The following is a 14,212-nucleotide window of genomic DNA, read 5'->3' on the forward strand; positions in this document are numbered from 1 at the left end:
GATATACAGAAGATTCATGTACAGTAGGCTCTCAGATTGAGATCTTTCACTGCTAGAGCTAAATGCTTTTTATTGTTAAACAGTGTTTTGTCCACTTTCCAGGACAGGCAAAATATCACTGCTGTAAACCACCTAGCTATACTAATGGGGTGATATTTGACTAACAACCAAAATAAAGTCTTTAAGTGCAATTCTGAGGGAATGAGAAATTGAATTAGTAGAATGGAATGCCCTTGGAAAAGGGCAGTGGCCAACAGATGTTCCCTATTGAAACACAATTTCATACATGTCAGAAAGCAAAACAATTAGTGTCATTAACCTGTGGAAATGTTTATGTTCATTTTGAACCAGAGAACAATGAACTACATACAATCAGCTTTTCATAATATTGCTCCTCTTTATTATTTTCCAGAGAATTTCAGTTACTAGGTAATGTAAATATTGCATTTAAAAGTGATGCAAAACTTCTTACATTCATATTCACTTCTATTCAGTTAATGTGGACTTTCCCTGTATTACTAACATAATAAAGTGAAAAGAAGTTTAGAAACATAACATCCAGCATTAACATTATCTTATCAATTCTGAAACGTACTGTACACTGCAGAAGTAAATATTATTAAAAGATCTAGATTTTATTAATTCTTTTGCACTCTGCTCAAAGCATCAGACAAGTGCCATACCAAGTCAATACACCTCCGGCACATTCTTTCTACAGTATATCGATTATTATTTTCAAAGTTTAATAAAGTAAAGGGAGTTCTCCAACTGGTGCATATTAGAGTTTATTGCTGAACTTCACCTGGTCTCCAGTTCCGTATAGAAGTTATTTGAATGTTTTCTTTTTCTGTGGCATAAGATATTCTTACACCTTTAGATTAGGAAAGAAAAGAATCAGCCTTGGAGCCACATATAGGCAGAAGGACATTTTATCAATAAGAAGGGTTCCCTGCACCCAAATTGCCATGAATACATGTTGCTTGAACCCTGTCCACAATATGAATTTGAACATTTTTGTTAAAAAAAAAACTTGACACTGAAGATCTGCTTTGTTTTGACTCCTAAATCTTAACCCAAAAAATCAGGAGTGGCCAGCAATCCTGCCAAAATTAATGTAATGCATCCAGTTTAGCAGTATGTCAACTTTTATTAGTAGCATAGTTGGCAAAGATGGTAGAAAAGTATGTCATAGTGTTTCTGTTCAAGTTATTCTAAATATATTGGCAAAAGCCTTAATTAAGTCATGATAGTATATATATATATTTTTTAAGGAAAACCCCATAATAAAATATCACATAAAACCATCCATATATTTACAGTTGTTAAAGATTTACATGTAAAATAGCTGCTTTCCTCTGTAATAATGTTGTAGCTGTCCTAATATTTTATTCTATTCTTACTCAAGTTGCTTGAAAGAAAACGTACTTCCATATTTTTAATTCGTACGAACTTTCAGTTAAGTTTTACAATAGAATTTTAACAGCCTTCAAGACCTACCAGTCAAAGACGGTGTATTACAAAGGTACAAAATCAGCTGAAAGTTGATATTCAGCTCAAATGACGACTGAGAACTTCTTCACTAATAACTGAGGAATGATGGTAGCGGTCTCGTGAGGCAAAGTCAGCATTCTCTTCAGTTAGTTGGGTTGTTGCCATGCCAACTGTTGTAAATGAGGGTGTCACTATAACCTGTTTTTTATGCGGTGATCCTTTCCTGAAACCATGAAATAAGTTGTATTAAATCTTTGATTATGAGTGTGAATACAATATTCCAGCCTATAAAACAAAATTCGATTAAACTGATTTATATAGAGGGTGAGGAACAGCAATCCAGCCTGGAGTGACAAAAAAATACAAAGCAGCAAAGGACTGATTGAGGAGATAAAGTTCCCAATTTTAATCTGCACTTCATAATATCCTAAAGAGGAGGGAAAAATCATGGCGAATGCTGTGCCCTAGCTGCTTTCCTGAGCCTCTCAGCAGCCATGTTAAAGTGGTGTTGGCAGAGGCTTGAAAACAAGTCATCCATTTCCCTGTTTGGTGTTTCAAAGCTCATGGAGATCAAGATAACTGGGGAGAAAATGGAAACAATGAGTGAGTGATCAGTGATCAAAATAGCTATGTGAATAACTTTGAGACGTTTAAAGCCCAGTGACCTGTTTATGTTTTATAGATACATGGACATGATTGCTGTATTGTACATGCTCTGATAGTAAAACAGCAACTTTAAAAAAAATCACCTTGTAAAGGAGGGAAAATGGGCCGAATAGAATTCCATGATTCCGACTTTTTTAAAATTTAAACCAGAAGACACACAGTTTTATAAGAATAGGGTGTTTATGACATAAGAATAAAAGGCACTGATTTCCAATGACTCGCTTAGTTAAATTTTATATTTATTAACTTGTGAAAGATATACATGTCTTTACCCATTTTCTTTTTAGCTTTCAGCCCTTAATGGGATTAAAACTGAGAATACACAGCAAGACAGTGCAATATATAATAGTTGGAGTTAGATTTGTGGGGGCCAATCTGAAGTGGCTACACCCTGGCATAGTTTGGTCTGATATTACTGTGAAGGGGTACCTGGAATTTGACACAACTGAGGACTTAAATATGGGATTCGGCTCATTGGTGGATTCCTGGTCAGGAAGTATGCACCATACAAATGGTTTCATACCGTGCCTACTTGCACTGAAGTTGGTCCTAGGATCTGGACACAAGCTCATGGTCTAGCAGTACTGGAATGGGATTTTAGAATTCAGTAGTAGTAAGGTTTGCCAGCATAGAGAGGATCTGGGGGAGGAAATGGAAAGAGATGTTTAAGAATGGGAGGTAGGGTGAGGCAGAGGAGATGGGCTGGGGTCCTAGGACCTGACACTATTGGGGACACAGGGATTTCCAGAAGAATGTACCAAAAACGCTCTTGGCTCCTTTTGAACTATTGTTCCCATCACACTTTCACCAATCAGCAGCCCCTTTTGTGTCCCCACTGCTCTCATCATTGCCAGTAGTTCTGGTTTCTTCCTTAAGCAATTAAAAGGTATAGTTTCTGCTTCTGCTCCAAGTGTACTCGAACAAGGTAAGCCTATCTATTAAAATAAATAGATAGGCTTACATTGAACATTTTACATCTTTTATGGGCATTTCCCATTATAAGTGTTTACATAGTAGTTTACAATGTTAAGCATTGACATCAAAAAGTATGAATCAAAATTGTGACACAGAAAGTAAGGACAAGGAAGTATGCTCCATAATTAGACTTTTATTATGGTTGATGTTCTACCAAATACCATGGGCAGATTAGCCAACCCAAAAAATTAAAATTCTCATCTTGTATCAGGACTACACACTTAGCTGATGGCATAGTGATTTATTTAAGTTTTAGTATACTTGATGAATTGCTGTTTGAAAATTGGTGCCATCATCAAATACATTTTAGGTTATGTAAAAGTGTGTGTGAAAGTATTTCAACAACTAATAGAAATGTGGTAATTTGTGGTGTTCAAAATACGTAAATTGTCTGTTGAATGCATCTCGGCAAATCACATTGTGTTTGAATTCAGTTAAGCCACGGGGTTCTGTCAAAAGGATTCAGCAAGATAATAAATATGCAATGACAGCACTCTGTGGGGCAACTCTGCAATAGAAAATCCTATAGGAAATCTTCACATTCAAGCTCAAATCCTAATCAATTCAGCATTTAATGAAGCTGTGATATATTTTATTTCTTAGCTGATATCTCTACAGCACCATCTGGCACATGGAAATAGCAGAATGAGAAGTTATAGGGAGGTAAAATATCTCTCATTGTAAAAATGCTCAAGAACATAATTACTGCATATTATCATTGTTACACGATTTGAAGACAATTATGATGAACTTGGGTGCCCAGTTGTTCATGTGCACCTCTTTTTAATCTTCTCAAGAATACCAGTATAAGGAGAAAACAACAATTTATACCATATGAGGAGAGAATCCTTGATGCTGAATCCTTGAAAGCACATCCAGCTGATCTAGCACACGCGTATTGCGGGATTCCTAACGACCTGTCCGACTTTCACATGCAATACGAATGTCTTAATACCGACCCAGACATGCACATGGGTAAACCTGATTAAGGGGTGGGAATAGCCATCCTTTACAAGCGTGACTATGTCAACAAAATGCACACCATTCTTAATGACGGGTCCAAATTCATATCCATTGGACCTGCCACTCAACATGACCAGACAACCTTGCTTGAAAGTAAGCTTAAAAAAAATTGCTTGCTGGATTTGTGTAAGAGCGATGAGCTGCTGCGTAATATATATGACAGGGTTCGTCCTCATGGCTCGCTGTATCTGCGTATGTATGGACTGCCCAAGCACACAAAAGTGTGCTTTACACCCTATCTTATCTATGACTGATTTTGCACAGTATGAATTGACCAAATGGTTGGGCGAATTGTTACAACCAGTTTTGAGCAAGTTTTCCACATACACAATGAAGGATTCTATCACATTTGCGAAGGCCATACAGAACTTACATACCGATAACAATGCTGTGTCCATGTGCTCATTTGACATTGCTAGCCTATTCACCAATGTTTCACTTAAGTAAGCCATAGATATTTGCACTGCAGCACTATATCATGACTATCTAGACCCGCCACCATTGCATGAATCAGTATTGATTTAACTTATGAACTTGGCAACTCGCGCAGTTGAGTTCAGTTTTAATGACACCATGTATGCCCAAATAGATGGTGTTGCCATGGGATCCCCTCTAGGCCCAGCTCTCCTAAACATCTTTATTAGGTTCCATGAGAAACGTGTCTTCGATGGAATGACACCTAACCTCCTACTCCTCGCATATTTCCAATATGTGGATGATACATTCGCTATATTTAAAACCACTGTTGCATGTAATAATTTCCTTACATGCCTTAATGGGCTCAAATTCATCTTTGAAATGGAGCAGTCAAATGAATACCCCTTCCTTGACGTGCTATTTGAGAAATCTTCCGGGGGGGTTCTCTGGCATGGTCTATCGCAGATCAACCTTCATTGGTCAAAATACGCGTTGGGATTCTTACAGTTCCACACGCTATAAGATTGGTCTTATCGGCAACCTTGTAAATAGGGCCCGAGCCACTTGCTCACCATGCAAGCTTGATGCTGAAATAGGGCACATGAAAAGCATCCTGCAGGATAATGGCTACCCTGGTCAGATCATTTCACGCTGTATATTAGACAAAGTCATGAACGGGCAAAGGCCATCACTTACGACCCTGAAAAGTGCAGTCTACCTCAAATTACCCTGGAATGGCAAGGTACCTCAAAACGTTGAGCACAGGTGAAGCTAGCTGCTTCACGCTGCTAATATGCAGTAGCAACACGAAAGGTATTCACCACTAACAAGATGCTGCTGTCAAGCCAAAAGGAAATTCTGCCTATCACACAGATGAGTAATGTGGTATATGAATTTCAGTGCCAGTGTGATGCTAGGTATATAGGCTGTACGTCCCAAAGACTGGCGGATCGTATCAAACAGCATGTCCCAGCTGCTGTTCACAATGGGCAAGGTACAGACCATACCCAACCAGCCCGTGCTTGCAAAACTCAAACACAGTGTCTAACATTAGATGTGATTCTGCGACTGGACAATATTTGGTAAATACTCCTCAGTGTGCTAAGAATTATGCTGAAAACCAATTTATGATTGTCAGTTGGACTCGCACTGTGATGCATTTGCATATACTGGAAGCTACATATATTAATAGACAGGGCCCTGTTCTTTGCAGACAGAAAGAATATGTACACACATTGTGCCTGTTTCAGTTAACCAAAATAAGTGACAGCATTCGCTGACTCATTCCTCAGGGAAATGCGTTGATCAATCAGGGTCAGGTTGCCTGGTTTAAATTTCAAACAATGCTTGGCAATTAACTGTAGGTCACCATCGTTGGTGCATTCTCTATGGTAACGCCTCTACTAATCAGAGTCCACTTGCCAACCAGTCACTACTCTCTTCTTACGCAGTGTAAATTGTTGTTTTCCCCTTACATTGGTATCCTTGCGAAGTGTCCTAATGAGTGCAAGATGAAAAGTTTTGATGTCTCTTGTTTCAGCAGTAACTCAAGTCCTGTACTATCAAATGACTAGCTTTTAAATCTACACATCTGCTTCAAAGGCTACAGAATATAGCAGCAAATTGTGGTGCAGTATGTAACCTAAGTTTCAGTGGGGTCTGGTTGGCTCAATTGGTTAGATGGCTAGTGTGTGGTGCAGAATAAGGTTAACAGTTTGGGTTTGATTCCCATTCTGGCTGAGGTAGACTTAGGACCTGTCTCCTTGCCCTGCCCCTGAGAGAGTAGAAGGCACTGGTAAACCACCACTGACAAAAACTACCATTCAGGATGAGGCATCAACTGAAATGAGCCAAGGACCTGGCTTCAGGCAGAGAATGAATGAATACATTCTACTACAATTGGAGTCAGGTTCTGAATAGTGTGTTTTCATATTTCCTTAATGTTACAATTATGAAACTATTACAAACCTCCTTGCTTCACTGAAGACTGTCTGAATCCAACTAAAAAAGTTGAAGTTATTAGCCAGGCCTGTGGAGAAAACATGCAAAGTTACAATTGTGGAGGAGAAATAGAATAAAAGTAAAAGCTGAAAGTTGAGAATACTCTCAGCAGTAATAAGAAGCAAAATGAAAACAATGTGGCTTAGTTAAAAAGCCACTATTGTCCGTACTGCACTTACTTCTGGATTTCCCACATGCTATCAGCCTTTGTCCTCCACCCTCCACTTCTCCCAGCATATCTGTATTTTAATATCTAGCCCACTGTCAATTCAAGATAATTTTCTCACTTGTTTCCAGAAGCAAGTAGCATTTTCATAGCCATCCAACAGAAATCCCAAAGCAATGAGTGAGTAATTCAGAATAACCGTCTTTCATGATCATTGCCACCTCGACCTAAATTGGACACTTACCTACAGGAGTCTGTCTGCCAAATTGAAAAGATTAGAAGATCATCTAGAAGTAATGTTCTTCAATCACACTAGAGCAATCCAATGGACTCTTCTCACATAGCCCACAAGGCTTCCACCTGTATTGCCTAGCATCACTGACAGAGTTATAGAAAGGTTTGATTGAGGTAGCTTCCTCTCGAAGTGGTTGCACATATTCCCACTGCAGCCTGGCCCCACCAAGGAGTGAGAAAATTGCTGAGAGATAGAAGAAGATAGCTGATGCAGCATTGCCACATAAGGTTCAAGCTGTTGTAGGATATCTGGAGGCCCTGCATCCAGAGGCTCATAGAACTGCCCATTAGAACAATAAGATAAAAGCAAAATGCTGTGGATGCTGGAAATCTGAAACAAAAACAGGAAATGCTGGAAAAACTCAGCAGGTCCAAAAGCACCTGTGGAGAGAAAAACAGAGCTAACATTTTGAGTCCATATGACTCTTCTTCAGAGCTAAAGAGAAGTAAAAATGTAATTAAATTTATACTGTTTAAGGGGGGCTGGAACGGGTGAAGCTGGATAGAAGGCCAGCGATAGGTGGGGGCAAAGGAGAGACTGACAAAGGTGTCATGAACAAAAGGACAAAGCAGGTGTTAATGGTAGTGTTAAGGGCTAAAGGAGGTGTTGATAGTGGCATTAAGGTCAGAAAGCAGAATGTGATAATAGCAGGACAATGGTAAGTACTTTGAAAAGAACAACATGAACAAGTGACAGATGGCCCTTATGGGGGTGGGATGAGGGGAGGGGATGGTGGTGGGGAAAAAAGATCGAAAACAGGATATAAAGTGGGGATAAAACAATGAATAAATGAATAAAAATGAAAATAAATAAAAATAAGTGGATAAAAAATCAAAATTAAAAATGAATATTGAAAAAAGAGATAAAAAAGGGGTGAGGGTAGAGGAGAGAGTTCATGGTCTGAAGTTGTTGAATCAATGTTAAGTCCGGAAGGCTGTAAAGTGCCTAATCGGAAGATGAGGTGCTGTTCCTCCAGTTTGCGCTGAGCTTCACTGGAACATTGCAGCAGGCCAAGGACAGACATGTGGGCATGGGAGCAGGGTGGAGTGTTGAAATGGCAAGCAACAGGAGGGTCTGGGTCATGCTTGTGGTGTTCTACAAAGCAGTCACCCAGTCTGAATTTGGTCTCTCCAATGTAGAGGAGACCGCATTAGGAGCAGCGAATGCAGTAGACCAAATTGAAGGAGGTGCAAGTAAAGTGCTGCTTTACCTGAAAGGAATGTTTGGGCCCTTGGACAGCGAGGAGGGAGGAGGTAAAGGGGCAGTGTTGCACCTTCTGCGATTACATGGGAAGGTGCCATGGGAGGGGATGAGGTGTTGGGGGTGATGGAGGAGCAGGGTGTCCCGGAGGGAACGATCCCTATGGAATGCCAACAGGGAGGTGTGAGGGGAAAATGTGTTTGGTGGTGGCATCATGCTGGCGTTGGCAGAAATGGTGGAGGATGATCCTTTGAATATGGAGGCTGGTGGGGTGAAAAGTGAGGACAAGGGGGACCCTATCATGTTTCTGGGAGGGAGAGGAAGGTGTGAGGGCAGTGGCGGAGAAGATGGGTCGGACACGATTGTGGGCCCTGTCAACCGCAGTGGGTGGGAAACCTCGGTTAGGGAAGAAGGAAGACATGTCAGAAGTGCCGTTTTGGAAAGTGGTATCCACAATGCCTCCTGTGCCTCTGAAGAAGAGTCATACAGACTCAAAACATTAACTCTGTTTTTCTCTCCACAGGTGCTGTTAAACCTGCTGAGTTTTTACAGCATTTTCTGTTTTTGAGCCCATTAGAACAGACTTGCTTGCAACACTTTCACCACTGTTAGGGAGCACATTAAGTATGTGCAGAAATGTCAGAAATAGAATAATGGAGGACAGCGTCAAATAACCCTGAAAAGTTAAGCAAAAAAAAGCAACTTTGCAAGTGTTTGTAGTTAAAACACAATTTAATGCAACCAAACTACAACAGTAGGCCTACTAACCAGATCTCACTGGCTACAGCCCTAATGCATCTATTTTTTATTGGTGAGTCCAGTATGTGGACACAGCCTTGTTCTAACTTATGAAGCTTAGCATGGGACCATATTTTTTCATTCATTATGTAAAATAGACCCACATTGCCACAGACCTGAAGCATTAACGGTTTCTCTCCCCATAGATGCTGACAGATCTGCTGAGTGCTTTCAGTACCTTCTATTTTTATTTCAGATTTCCGGCATCCACAACATTTTATTTTTGCACTTCATGTATTTGGGTATGGAAAGTATGGGGCAAGTGAGTCAACACCTGATCTTACAACCTTCATCCCAGTGGAAGGTCCCTTTGGCAGCATGGGGTCTCAGAAAGTTTATTCTAATAACTTCAGTGCTGTTGGAAAACTGCTCTACTCAACACTTTTAAACAGTAGTTGGTACTGGGGCACTGATCAGAGACTGAAGGTGCATCATGTGATTCATGTTTTAATGCATTCTAAAGTAAAAGCATTTGAAGGGATTACAGTATAATGCAATAATTTCATGGAACAAGATGAACTAACTGTTACAGCCAACAGTTTAATCGTTTTATTAAGTAATTACGCACTCGTGGTAGATTTTAATCCTTTAGTCTCTGCAATTAAATTAAATCAGTTTTTGCGACTGAAACAATGACAATTGTTCTTTGCATGCAGACTTTGATAAAACAACATCCTTTCCCTACATCCTACAGGACAAATAAAGCCTTTGTTTGAAGTCATGTTGAATTGATTTTGAATTGAAAATAAAAAAAGATGGAAATAAAATGGTGTTATAAGATTAGCCATTTAACCAGTTTATGTTAAATGCACTAACTCAACATTATAAATTTTATGACACCATCCACATAAGAGGGTAATGTTAGACTTTGTGCTCCCAGCAAGGAACATTGTATGCCAATGAACACATATTAAAAATGTAGTCTGCGGAAGATTTTTCAACCATTTAAAATTAGCACATGCCTGAAATTCTGATATGTGTTGCCAACAGGTGAGGCTCTCCACCAAGAGTGCCAAATTGGAAAATGACTCCAAGCATATTGACATGTGCAGATCTATCTGCATCATTGCTTCTGATCATATAATGTTTATAAACATTTATACTGTGGCATATTTCTAGTCATGTAAAAGATCCAATTACACTCAGAATATAGTCTAGCCTTTGTTATAATTGGAGTTGGTCTTTGGAATTCTCTTCCCCACAGAGCAATGGAGGCTGGATCATTGAATATATTCAAGGTTGAGTTAGACAGATTTTTGATCTACAAGGGAGTCAAGGGTTATGGGTCAGGAAAGTGGAGTTAGGCCGCAATCAGATCAGCCATAATCTTATTGAATGGTGGAGCAAGCTCAGTGGGCCGAATGGCCTACTGTTGCTCCCATTTCTTACTATTTTATGATCTTATAATTGCATGAGGAACACCAAGAATTGCAAGATAATAAATAAATTTGTAATATGTTACAAAACAATGTTTACAATTTATTAAATATACTCACCAGGAGGAAGTCCTGGACTCATTTGTCCAATGTAAGTGTAGATGAAAAATGCCACAGCAATATTAATTAAGGCATAAATCCAGTGGATCACAAACATGATTACAAAGGACACTAGTGCCTATGAAAAAAAATAACAAAATTAAATCAGATAAGAAAATGTAATGTCTTAACCTGACTTTTCCTAATTCTGTACTCAAACAGCAATCTTGGTACACAATTTTTCCTGGAAGTATTTCGAGAAGCAAGACTAATATTTATGCGGACATTCAAATTATTTGCCTATATTAAATGCATGATACAATTTTTGTTCCAATTAACACTTCATGGAAATAGTTGAGCAAATTATGCAATTTTTTTTGGGAATCATTTTAAAATAATTAAAGATATGTAAAATATGTATTCAAATAAAAATAAGCCTTTTTAAAAAAACTTTCAATGCTGTGCATTTTTTGTGAACAGATATACAGACAGTGTTTACAACTAAAATCATTTCTAAAAGTCTAAATCCTAACAAGAGTCCTAGCATTGTTGTGTAAATACTGTTTTATATTTATCCAGCTAGTTTAGATTTTGTGTTGCAACACTTCTAAATATTGAAAGAAGATCGACATGGCAAGATCACCAATCAACACTCGGCACTGAAACTGAATATAGAAATAATTTATATTATTTCCTGTAAATAACTATACCAACAAAGTTTGTTCAGCATCATTTGTCTAGACTTTTCCCACTTTGATGTACTGTAAAATGCTTCATGCCCTCAGAGAATCAGAATACAGATTTCTGCACAGCTTCGACCAATTTTATTTATGATTGGGATAACAAAAACTGTTCCTCTAGAGCAGCGTGTGTCAAATTCCTTTAATCTCCAATCTTGCTCCTCTTAAATAGAGCATTCCACAATTATAAGACATTTTGCCTTGTAAGAAACTCAGATTCTACAGGCACTATTCAGGGAACTCAATGAGAGAATCTGGATTAATAGAGCAACAAAGAAATTGTATGGCCTTTCAAAGGAACAGATTGGGATGTGGTATAGGGCAACTAAGAAATTACACATATCCTGAACAATTTTATGTTGATGCAAGAAGTCGGTGATTCTCTCCTGGAAGTGAAAATTGTTTTTCCAGGAAATAATGAAGACATTTTAAGGATAACAGGAATTCTTGATAAGGAAGTGATAGAAACATGGCGCTGAATTTAATGGCCATTTTTGAAAGCCCCGACAGAATTCAATAGCAATCAGGCAGTTAACTGCTTATGATCGGGGCATCCATGCCTTTAAGGGCAGAGATCCCACCTCCAAGAGCTGCAGGCCAATCAGAGGGCTGTCAGCTTTCAGTCCCAGCAGTGCCACCAGGAGCGATGACCACCGTTGGTACAACAGCAGGCCCTGGACCAGCCACATGGAGGAGGCTCCAGGGTGCAAGTTATTTGGTCAGGCTCGCTGGGTAGGCCCCAGTGAGGGGGAGATGGTGGATCTTGGTGAAGGGAGGGTGGTTTTTCAGCAGGGTCAGCCCTTACTGCCAAGGGGGGGGGGGCCACATGATGCCCAATGCTTCCACTGGGCGGCCTCCCCTTGTGGTGTACGGCCTTCCCTGCCACTGGTGGAATACCATTGGTGGCGGGATGACATCCATTAATTGGCCAGAAAAGGAGCTGAATTGGCCTTCAGGTGGGAAAGTTCTCCTTGCCCTTCCCTGACCCTGACTTAACTGAGGGGAGTCAGGAAGATGACCAAAGTATTTGACCCAGTAAATCGTGAGGATCTATGGATTATGCTCCAAAGATTTGGATGTCCAAGAAACTTCATCACAATCTTAAAACTGCTTCATGATAATATGACTGCAACTGTCTTGAGTGGGAGATCTCAACAGATGCCTTCAAAATCTGGAGCGGGGTCAAGCAAGGCTGTGCAATAGCCCCCATACTATTTACAAACTACCTGACAGTGGCTATTCACCTCATCAAAGATCAACTGCCCTCTGGTATCAGTATTAAATACCACCTAGATGGAAAACTCTTTTAAACTTAATCACCTCTATGCCAAAACTAAACTAACTACCACAGGCAAACATGATCTACAGTTTTGCACATAACCGCAATGTCATTGCCCATTCTGTACCAGAGTTGCAAGCCACTCTCGATCTCTTTAATTCTGTATACAAGAAACTCGGTCTGTCCTTGAATGTTGTCAAAACAAAACTCATAACAACCCATACCTGGTCAACCAAATATTCCACTTGCTATATATGTTGAAGGAGAGATTCTGGAATATGTTTTGCACTTCCCATAGCTTGGCAGCTACCTCTCTCAAAAGGCCACCATTGATGAGGGGATCTAACACCAGATCAGCTACACCAGCGCAGCCTTCTGCAAATCATGGCAGTGAGTGTATGACAACAAAGACCTCTGCAAATCAACAGAAGTCCTAGCGTGCAGAGCAGTTGTCACCACCACATTCCAGTACTACAGTGAGACCTAGACTGAGTATCAGCAATACATAAGACCACTAGAGAAATTCCATCAGCAATATCCCCACCACATCCTCCAGATTCAAAGTGGGCACTGTTAAACAAAACGCTAGTGTCCTTCTTGAAGCTGGGTCCACAAGCTTTCAGGCAAAGCTCCTGAAAAATCAACTTTGATGGACTGGTCACTCCGTCCAGATGGCCGAAAAACACATCTCCTGCCAGGTCTTGTTTTCTCAACTCACAAATGGCCAATGACCCAGGGTGATCCACGCTGGTACATGAAGTCAAAACTAAGACACAAAGCCTTTCCTTGCTGAGAGAGTTTATTGACTTTGGTCAGTGTCATCACTCCTCGCATACACCGAGTGTCCCAGCTATCCCCCATTTATATGTGTTCAAATACCAATCACCTGTTTCCCTTAACAATGTAACTGACATTAACAAACCTTAACAATGTAATTGATAAGAAACTGACAGAGGGGGGGAACAAAGAAAATGTTTCAAAGACACTCTGAAGCTCTCCTTACAGTGTGACAGCATTGACATTAATGACTGAGAAGAGCTTGCTACAAATCGGTAAAAATGGCAACAACTTGTCCATCAAGCTGCATTATACTTTGAGTCACAACATCTTAATGACGAGGCAGAGCGGCAGTTGAGAAGGAAAGAAAAGGAAGCAAATCCTGCATTCCAGATCCCACTATCTCGTGGGACATCCTGCCCCATGTGTCCAAAGAACTGTGGGTTGACAATCAGCCTTTTCAGTCACATGAAGACCCATGGCAAAAACTTAGTAGACATCACCCTCAAAATGAGGGACAGCCAACGACAACAGAACACCCCTCCTCCGCTGGAATTCCTCCACCAGGGCCTCCAGTGCATTATCCTAAGAACCTGTGTACACGCTCACTTGGTTTCTCAACCATCCCGAAATCCGCGGCTGCATATTAGCCAGCCAAACATGCATCTTCAGTGGACATGGGCAAGTGGAGCCCACATATACTGCTCCATGAAAACTGCATCTAAATCAACACTTAAGTGTTAAAGCTGCAGGTGCCTGATTTGCCATCTATGAGCAAATTAAAATGATACTAATCAGCAATTAAGTCCAAAACTGCGTGCTAAATCTAGCCTTTCAGTCATGTCTTATTAATTGACTTCAACCTAGTGCTTGGATTCAATAACCCATTTAGTAATAGTTCTCACCCTT

General features: G+C 40.0%; 1 protein-coding gene across 7 annotated transcripts in view; it reads right to left on the reverse strand.

Moving 5' to 3' along the window:
* Positions 1–377: 377 nt before the first annotated feature.
* slc12a8 (solute carrier family 12 member 8) overlaps positions 378–14,212 on the reverse strand; it is a 160,919-nt gene continuing 147,084 nt past the window's right edge. For 6 of the 7 annotated variants that reach the window (XM_078552362.1, XM_078552361.1, XM_078552359.1 and 3 more), the window contains 3 exons: positions 10,529–10,646; positions 6,541–6,601; positions 378–1,714 (listed from right to left, as the gene is read on the reverse strand). In XM_078552362.1, the coding sequence (XP_078408488.1) occupies positions 1,549–1,714; positions 6,541–6,601; positions 10,529–10,646 (345 nt within the window). In that variant the 3' untranslated portion in view covers positions 378–1,548. The remainder of the gene's footprint in view (positions 1,715–6,540; positions 6,602–10,528; positions 10,647–14,212) is intronic. The other variant, XM_078552363.1, reaches the window with a different exon arrangement.

The sequence above is a fragment of the Cetorhinus maximus genome, chromosome 11, assembly GCF_964194155.1.
Source record: "Cetorhinus maximus chromosome 11, sCetMax3.hap1.1, whole genome shotgun sequence".
Taxonomy (NCBI): Eukaryota; Metazoa; Chordata; class Chondrichthyes; order Lamniformes; family Cetorhinidae; genus Cetorhinus; species Cetorhinus maximus.